This window comes from Elephantulus edwardii, unplaced genomic scaffold (assembly GCF_000299155.1).
Source record: "Elephantulus edwardii isolate Elephantulus edwardi_28Jun2011 unplaced genomic scaffold, EleEdw1.0 scaffold00362, whole genome shotgun sequence".
NCBI lineage: Eukaryota > Metazoa > Chordata > Mammalia > Macroscelidea > Macroscelididae > Elephantulus > Elephantulus edwardii.
In genome coordinates, this window is record NW_006400112.1 from 1,817,301 (window position 1) to 1,826,939 (window position 9,639).

At 41.5% G+C, this 9,639-nt stretch overlaps 1 protein-coding gene across 1 annotated transcript in view; it reads right to left on the bottom strand.

Moving 5' to 3' along the window:
- LOC102874574 (fatty aldehyde dehydrogenase-like) overlaps positions 1-2,696 on the bottom strand; it is a 67,140-nt gene extending 64,444 nt beyond the window's left edge. The window contains 2 exon segments of the mRNA XM_006902057.1: positions 747-978; positions 2,544-2,696. Of these exon segments, the coding sequence (XP_006902119.1) occupies positions 747-978; positions 2,544-2,696 (385 nt within the window).
- Between the last annotated feature and the right edge of the window lie 6,943 nt (positions 2,697-9,639).

Consider the following 9,639-nt stretch of genomic DNA (forward strand, 5'->3'; position numbering starts at 1 on the left):
ACTGGGGAGGAGGGTAGAGAGAATGGTGCAGCAATGAAGGAGTGAAAACCCAAAATCCCTGTAAATGTTCATTAAAACTAATAAAATTTAATAATAAAAAAAAAGAAAGCCTTGTATGAATGAAGATGTTGATTAGAAAGAATCAAATGGTTAGCTCAAGACCTATGTCAGCAAATGAACTTGCACTGTAAAGAAAAAACAACAGATGCCTGATTCTAACTCCTTGGGCCTGCTGAATCAGATGGCTTATATCCTTCAGTGTGAACTACTCAGCATGTCAGAGATGATTAAAATGGCACAGGATAGGGCAGAGTTTAGATCTATTATAGAGTCACTATGAATTGTACTCAGCTTGGTGGCACACCATCTAACAAAAACAATTGTCATGCAAAAAATTCCCAGGGGCCCAATTATTTTAAAATGATAATTACTAAATATCAGTAGCCCATAGGTATAAATCAAAACAAACTTTCACAATTCTTCATTTGAAACCAACAGGGGAGGACAAGACTCTAAAAAGGCTGTTGTTTTTGTTGTTGTTATGTGCCATCGAGTTGCTTGCAATTCATAGCGACCCTATGTACAACAGCCCTAAACCCTGCTCTATCCTGTGCCAATAGCACTGCCTCTGACACACCTATCTTGATTACACCAGTCACTGATTCAATCCACCCCATAGAGGGTCTTCCCCTCCTGTGGCGTCCCTCCACCCTAAAAAGATAGAGAGACATAAATTGGCACAAGACCTGCAGCAATGGCTCCTATTAGTGGCTGGATGATGAGGACAAAGGGGTAGTTCCAAGCTCCAATTATCAGGACAACTCCCAGGGGTTCTGAATGAACATAGGCATCATCTAGCATGACAAGCAGGTTCTTCTCAGCTGGCTTAGGAGTAATCCATTCGGGAAGCTTCTCCAAGGCATGATCAATCTCTCCAAGGACACTAATGACTTCCTGACTGTAGGCATTGAATTCACTCTGTTACAAGAAAATCAATCACAGTTAACCTTACATAATGATTACCACTTACTCAGCCTTGATTGTCAAAACCCTCAGAGCACATATACTCACCCTGACAGCAAGCAGAATCACAGCAGCTGGTGTAATACCCAGATCCCTTTGCACCCTCCAGGCCTTCAATAAAACCAACTGGCATCAAGTCAATTCTAACTTAGTGAGAGTATGTGCACAGTTGAAATGTATGCCATCTGGTTTTCAACGCAGGTTTTTCAAATTCAGACTGTCAAGCCTTTTTCCCCAAGGCACTTCAAGGTACATGCAAACTTTGACCACAGGCATCAACAACTTACCCAACTCAAGGACTCTCAAACCTTCAATAGTGATTGACTAACACATTCAATACCTCAAAACTCATCTCTACTGATCCAAGCTCCTTATATCAGATTTAAGCCTTAACTTCTTCAGAAGTCTTCCTCAATTAGTGATAGCTTGCTATGATCACACTTTAACCGGTGTCTCAATATTTCTCTAATACACTAGCTTTAAATTATATTTTTATTTAATCTGTTTTCTCTGCCAACCAAATTTAAAACTCTCAAGGTCAAAGATCTTAATACTTTTAGCACGGCTATGCATAGACATATTAACACAAACATCTAATATATATAGAATGAGTAAATGAATCATAGCCTTTTTAGAATCTTCTTATTCAGCATTATACATTTACTATTACAGCTCCCTTCACCAAAAGAATTCCAAAATAAAGGCAATTTTACTACTGTTACTACCTCTATTACTACTCCTTGAAATAAACGTTGATATGAGGAAGGCAGACTCACAAAGTCAGGAGAAAGTCTTACCACACATGAGATATACATAAAATGTGAAAACAACAATACAGTAATTCTATTACTCAAACTGTGGTTCTAGAACAGAAAGCAGGGTATCAACTGGGAATTAAATGGCAACTTTGGAGAATCTCAGGCTTGATCAGCCTGAACCATAATTTGCATTTTAACAAGATTCCTAGAGGATTCCTCAGAACACTATAGAGTTTGAGGTGAGCGGACCTAAACCAGAAAGTTACATCCAAAAATATGAGAACGACAAATTGAAAATAACTGTGTGCAAAAGAAACTGCGGTTTGAAACAAGAAACCAAACTTGGGAGAAAAACATCTGGAACACTTCAAATTAGCAAACTATGAAATCCAGGAAGTATAAAAAGCGCCTACAAAGTAAAAAGCTTTACAGACCCGACAGAAATGTGGGCAAAGAAAAAATAATTCCTAGAAGATGAACTGCAGAACGCGAAAGGCACAAGCATCGGCAGAAGGCCTGGCTTGTGTACCCGGAAAACCGGGGAAGTCCTAGGGAGCTGCGCGGAGCCACCTTTCGCTCCGTCGGAGAAAGGCGGGCAATCTCCTCCCTTGGGATTTACAGCCTCTCAAAACTAGCAGGAGGGTCAGCCCTGGGTCGGTTCCGACTTAACGAAAAAGAGAATGAGTGCATAAAAAATAAAGAAGAACGCAAGCGCTCCAGGCAACGCCGTCCTACAGGGCGGCGGGAGGCCGGCGCCCGCACCTTGCACAGGTCTGAGCCGATGGCCTCCAGGATGTCTCTTTCGCGCTCCTGTACCATCCTTCGCAGGGCCTCGAGCTGCTGCAGCCGGAACTGTAGAGACCGCGAGCGGCCGGACCGGAACGCTGCTCGAGCCCGTTCGACTAGACCCTCCATGGTTAGCAGCTGGCCTACCCGCCAGCTCTCTCCACTGTAGGCTGTGCGGCTACGGCATCCTACCCGCTGGCCGTGGCCCCGCGATCCCGAGCCGCACTCCCATTGGCCCAACCACGTCACGTGTGAGTAGGCCCCGCTCCAGCCACCTAACGTATGGGGCGGCCTCTGCCGGCCAGCACCTCGGCTCTGGGGGCCCGGGCGTAGGACTCCTGCTCACACGCGCGAGGCTGAGTTCCAGTTTGATTCTATTTTAGCTGTCATTTCAGTGAAAGTTTTGAAGTTATTCTAGATTTCGTTCAGTCATCCAGACAGGATTTACAGCGTCTGCTCAACCCCTTCAACTCAATTTAACCCGTTGACCACCCTTGCCTTTAAGGAATCCTCTGGTTGCACTTCCTTCCAGACAGATTTGTTTGTTCTTTTTGCAGCGCATGAAAATATCCTGTGGACACATTGTCCTCCTCCTATTCATGATTGACCTCATTTCTCGGTTGTTTTAAGTAAATAAAGACCAGTTGTGCTCTGATGGTCATTTACAGACTAAGATCCCAGGCATTATACAAAAACTGGTAGATAGAAGCACATTATTAGGTCAGTTAACTGGAATGTCACATGAAATCATGACTAATAAATTCAAATCGACTTCTTATTCCTTTATTCAACAAGTACCAGACAATGTTATGGTTTTATTTGTGATTAATTCATGGACTGTAGAAAGAACAAACATAATTGTCTTGAAGAAGCACCTCTTAAAATTGAAAAAAGAATGTTCCTTAGAGGAAAGGAGAGCAACAGTTGATCTCACTTGGGGCATGTTTTTAGGAGGAACAAGTCCTTGCTTGGTCAGTGACAATGCACACTGACTACCACAATGTGCTTGAGCACGTTCTGTAGAGATCTGAGGATGATATTTGACATAGTCAACTTGATGGCACCAAACAGAATCTATTAATGCAGTTTTTACTCCATTCTCCCCCCTTCCCACACCTGGAACCATCCAAGAATTGTACTGTTCATAAACATTTCCTTGTTGTTGTTGATTGTCGTCGAGTTGAGCACAACTCATAGCAACCCTATGAACAAAAGGCCTGAAGCCTTTCTATAACTATCGACATTTATCAAAGTTCATAGAGTTTCCAGAGGCATGTGGTTTAGGAAGTGGATGTCACTCCTACTTCCAAACCTGTCATAAACTGAGAACTCCACCAAATACTGTCTACCATGGGTAACCGTTACGGCATTTGACACCCCAATGGCACAAGATTCAGCACCACAGCAACCCCAGGTCACCTCACTACAGCATATTGACAGAAGTGTGCTATACCACTTAGAAGAATGTTCCCCCAAAATATAAACAACCAACTATTAAATATAAAGACCCTCTCCAAGGTCTTGTTGACTCTAAGCAAGAGACTTAAATAAAAAACAACCAATATAATATGTTTTTATTATGTGCCATTGAGTTGCCTGCTATGTATAACGACCCTATGTATAGCAGCTCAGAACTTTCCTTGTCCTGAGCCAGTTTCACTAATCCCAACATACCAACCTCCATTGCCCCAGATACTACTATATCAATCCATCTCATCTGGGGTCTTCCTTTCCTGCACTGTCCCTCTACCCTTCAGAGCATGATGTCTTTCTCCAAGGACCAGTTTCTCCTGGCCATGCGCCCAAAGTATGTGAGAGGAAGCTTCAAAATCCTAGCCTCCTAGGAGATACTTGGTTTCACCCTCTTCAAGACAGACCTATTTGTGTTCTTGGCAATCCATGGTATGTTCAAGACTCTTCTCCAGAACCACAACTCAAAGGCATCTATTCTTCTTCTGTCATCCTTAGTCATGGTCCAGCTCTCTGAAGCATAACAAGTAATTAAGAAGACCATGGCCTGAATTAGACTAACGTTGTTGCTTTTCAGCACTCTGGAGAGAGGTCTCTGCCTGCAGATTTTCCCCAATGCAATTCATCTTTTGATTTTCTGACTGCTTGTGTTAAGAGTGTTGATTGGCCTTTCTATGAAGATGGCGCCGAAAACAATGAAGGAAGCCCCTACCCCTCCCAAAACTGAAGCCAAAGCAAAGGCATTAAAGGCCAAAAAGGCAGTCCTGAAGGGAATCCACAGCCAAAAAAAAAAAGATCCGCACGTCTTCCGGTGCCCTAAGACTCTGAGATTCTGAAGGCAGCCCAAATAACCCCAGAAGAGCAACCCCAGGAGAAACAAGCTTGACCACTATGCCATCATCAAATTTTCCCTGACCGCTGAGTCAGCCATGAAGAAGATAGAAGATAACAACACACTTGTGTTCATTGTGGATGTCAAGGCCAACAAGCACCAAATTAAACAAACTGTAAAGAAGCTCTATGACATTGATGTGGCTAAGGTCAACACTTTGATTAGGCCTGATGGAGAGAAGAAGGCCTATGTTCGACTTGCTCCTGACTATGATGCTTTGGATGTTGCCAACAAAATTGGGATCATCTAAACTGGGTCCAGCTGGCTAATTATAAACACAAATTTTTCTCACCAAAAAAAAAAAAGAAAGAAAGAAAAAGGAGTGTTGATTGTGGAGCCAAGCAAGCTGTAATTGCTAATAACTTCAATCTCTTCTCCACCTATCATGGTGCTGCCAGTTGTTCCAGTGGTGAGAATCTTTGTCTTCTTGATGTTGAGTTTCAATCCATATTGAAGACTACAGTCCTTGACCTTCTGCAGCAAGCACTTCAGGTCCTCTTCAGTTTTAGCAAGCAAGGTTGTGTCATCTGCATTTTGTAGGTTGTTGATGAGTCTTCCTCCAATATTCATGCCACACTCCTCCTCATAAAGCTCTAATTCTCAAATTCTCTGCATACAATTTGAAAAGGTATGGGGATAGGATGCATCCCTGATGCACTCCTTTCCTGATTTTGAACCATGCAATATTTCCTTGCATTGTTCTGAGTACTGCTTCTTGGTGCAAATAGAGGTTTCACATAAGCACCATCAAGCACTTTTAGAACAGATCACTCAGCATCATTTCTCCAGATTAATCCATGCTTTTTAGTGTTTCACCATTATTCTTTAGTGTGCCTAGTACTTACTGGTGAACAATTGAGTTGTTTCCATATGTTTATGTTGCCGTTCTAGAATATACATGTGTGTATATTGCAACCTGAGACTTGAGTTTATTTTTCGGTTCTTTCAGCTTGAGAAATGCTAAGTAAATTCTTCCCTTCTTATTCTCCAAGTCCAGTTCTTTGGACATTCCATTATAATATTTTGCTTTATTGTCTCAAGCTTACCTTTGAAACCTTTTAAACTCTTTCTTCAGCATCTCTTACCTGTTGACTTCTCAACTCTGTAGTGAAATTTTTAGTCTCCTCTGACATTCATTTTGGTTTTTTCTTTCTCATCTGTCTTTGTAATGACCTTTTTCTCTTTTCATGAATGATATCTTTGATGTTATCCCACAACTCATCTGCTTTTTGATCATTAGTGTTTAATACTGCAAACTTATTCTTGGAAAAAAAATCCTATTCTTGAGATGATCTTTAAATTTACGTTAGATAGATTCAAGATCATAATCTAGTACTTGTTTTAATTTTCAGTTTCATTTTGAAGTTGTATATGAGTAATTTATGTCTGTTCCACAGCATTTCACTTGATTTTGACTGCTGTTATTGAGCTCCTCCAACGATTCTTTCCATAAACTTTTTCATCAGTCAATCTGGTTCCTGTTTAATTCATTACGTGAGGTTTATGTGTACATATACTGAGCAAATAATTCAAGAAGCTATGCTTTATGTTACATTATGATCAGAGGAAGACTCAAGAACAATTTGCATTATGCATATGACACAACCTTGCTTGCTGAAAGTGAAGAGGACTTGAGGCACTTGCTGCAAAAGATAAAATACTACAGCCTTCAATATGGATTACATCTCAATATTAAGACTAAAATCCTCACCACCAGGGTAGTAAGCAGCATCATGATAGATGGAAAAAAGATTGAAATTGTCAACAATTTCATCTTGCTTGGATCTATACTCAATACCTTTGGTATTAGCAATCAAGAAACCAGAAGACAGAAAAAAAAAAAAAAAGAAAAGAAACCAGAAGACATTGGAGAAGTCTACAATCAAAGGCGTCTCTAGAATACTAAGGAGCAGTGATGTCAATGTAAAGAAGAATCTTCAATGCCTTTGTGCTGTGTGGTATTGAAGACGAGTGCAGAATATCCTATGGACTACAAAAAGAATGAAAGATGTCTTGGTAAAAGTACAGCCAGAGTGCTCTTTGGAGGCAAGGATGATTAAGCTTTGTCGCATACTTTGATCACATTTTCAGGAGAGGATATTCCTTGGAGAGGGTCATCATGCTTGGGAAGGTGAAGGGTCAGCAAAACAGAATAAGACTCATGATGAGATAATAGACACAGTGTCTGCAGCAATGGCTCAAGTGTGTCCTAGATGATAAGAATGACACTGGATAAGACAGGGTTCAGATCTGGTGTTCATGGGGTTGTACTTAATTTGACAGCATCTAACAACAAGTACAATGTGTGTGTGTGTGTGTGTGTGTGTGTGTGTAGCTTTTGGGGCCTATTGGTAAGGAGCTGCACTGCCAACCTTAACTCATGCAGTTTGAGTACACTAGCTAAGCAACTCTGTGGGAAAAAAATGGGCAGTCTCCTACCATGAGATTTACTGCCTTTGAAAGCCTGCTGGAGGGTCAGCTATGGGTTGGTTCTGACTCAATGGTACATAACAACAATATATGCATAGAGAGCTGGTGGGTTAGTGGTTGTTGTTAAGTGTCATCAAGTTGCTTGCGACTCATAGCAACACTACGTACAAGAGCTCTAAATGCCATTCTATCCTGTGCCAAACTAGCCATCTCAAACACACTCATTCCCACTACTCCAGTCACAGAATTGATCCATCTCATCAAAGGTCTTCCTCTCCTTCGCCGCCCCTCCATTTTGCCAAGCATGATGTCCCTCTCCAAAGACCAGTCCCTCCTTGCAACATGCCCAAAGTATGTCAGAAGAAGTTTCAGAATCCTTGACTCCAAGGAGTATTCCGGCTTCACTTTCTCCAGGACAAATGGGTTTGTTCTCCTAGCAGTCCATGGTATATGCAACATTCTTCTCCAGCACCACAGCTCAAAGGTATCAATTCTCCTTCTATTATCCCTATTCACTGTCCAACTCTCTGATGCATAGCACGTAATTGCAAAGACTATAGCCTGGATCAGGCGCACCTTAGTCTCCAGCCTGACACAGTTGCTCTTCAGTACTCTTGAGAGGTCCCTGACTGCTGACTTTCCCAATGCATTTCATCTCCTGATTTCCTGGCTGCTGTTACCAAGAGTGTTGACTGTGGATCCAAGTAAACTAAAACTATTTCAATCTCTTCACCATTCATACTGATGCTGCCAATTGGCCCAGTGGTGAGAATCTTGGTTTTTTTGATGTTGAGCTTCAATCCATATTGAAGGCTGCAGTCCTTGATCTGCAGCAAGCGCTTCAGGTCCTCCTCAGTTTCAACAAGCAGGGTTGTGTTATCTGCATAACGCAGGTTGTTGATGATTCTTCCACCAATCCTGATGCCACATTCCTCCTCGGACAGCCCAGCATCTCGGATGATCTGTTCTGCATACAGATTGAAAAGGTATGGAGACTGAATACATCACTGATGGATCCCCTTCTTGATTTTGAACCATGTAGTGACTCCTTGCTCTATTCTGATGACTGTCTCTTGGTCCAAGTAAAGGTTTTGCATTAGCACAGTCAAAAGTTCTGGGATTCCCATTCTCCTCAGAGTCAGCCACAGCTTGTTGTGATCCACACAGTCAAAAGCCTTTGCATAGTCAATGAAGCACAGATAGACATTCTTCTGGTATTCTTTGCTTTCTGCCAAGATCCATCTTATATTAGCTATAATTTCCCTCTTCTAAATCCAGCCTGCACATCTGGCAGTTCTCTGTTCACAATTGTTTTAGTGATAAGGAGTTGTGTTAACTTGAAGGTATTCAGTTAGAATCCACCAGTTGCTCTGTAGGAGAAAAATGAGCAATCTCCTCCTGTACCGTTTACTGCTTTTGAAAACCCACAAAATGGTCAACTATGGGTTGATTCCAAATTGACAGTACTTTAGGATGGGATGTGTGTGCATGTGTGTGTGTTGTTGTTGTTGATTTCCTTTGAGTCAAGCATGACTCATAGCGACCCTATGAACAAAAGGCTTGAAGCCCCTCTACAACTATCGGCATTTATCAAAGTTCATAGATGTTGGGGCCTGGCTAACTTGTAAAGCAAGTTTAGCCCTATACCAAAAGACCAGCAAGACTAACTCCATCTTGGCTATAGTATCTGCTTGGCAGAAAACAACTCAAGCAAGTAGGATGTTAAAAAGTAAGCCACAAATAGCCATTTCATGCCAGGTTCAAATGTGCAGATGTTTGAAAAGGAGCAAAAACAAGTTTAACCGTTTCTTGAACCTCAAGGCCAAACGGGGATATGCAGAATGGTATGACCCTCCCTAAAGACTCTGTTCTGATGGCCTTGCTTGCTAATTGGAAGCCTTGCTTACAGATGGTGGAGATATAAAAACGAATGTATTGTTGGCCTTGAGGCTGAGCTGTTTTACTGTTCACTGCAAAAAGGATATAACACAGAAGTTCGGGAATAAACTTTGCTGTCTGCCATCAGCTGGTAGCCTGTCTGCATTTTCTTTTAATCGTCGTCCCATTCTCTCGGTGAAACTGCTCAATATAACGAGGCGGGACCCCATTACATAGAGTGTCCAGAGGGTATGTTATTTAGGAAGTGAATGCCACTCCTGCATATATATATATTTGTGTTATATATAATTGTATAATTGTTATATATAGAATTGTTGTTATATATAATGGTATAATTGTTATATATAGAATTGTTGTTATATATAATGGTATAATTGTTAT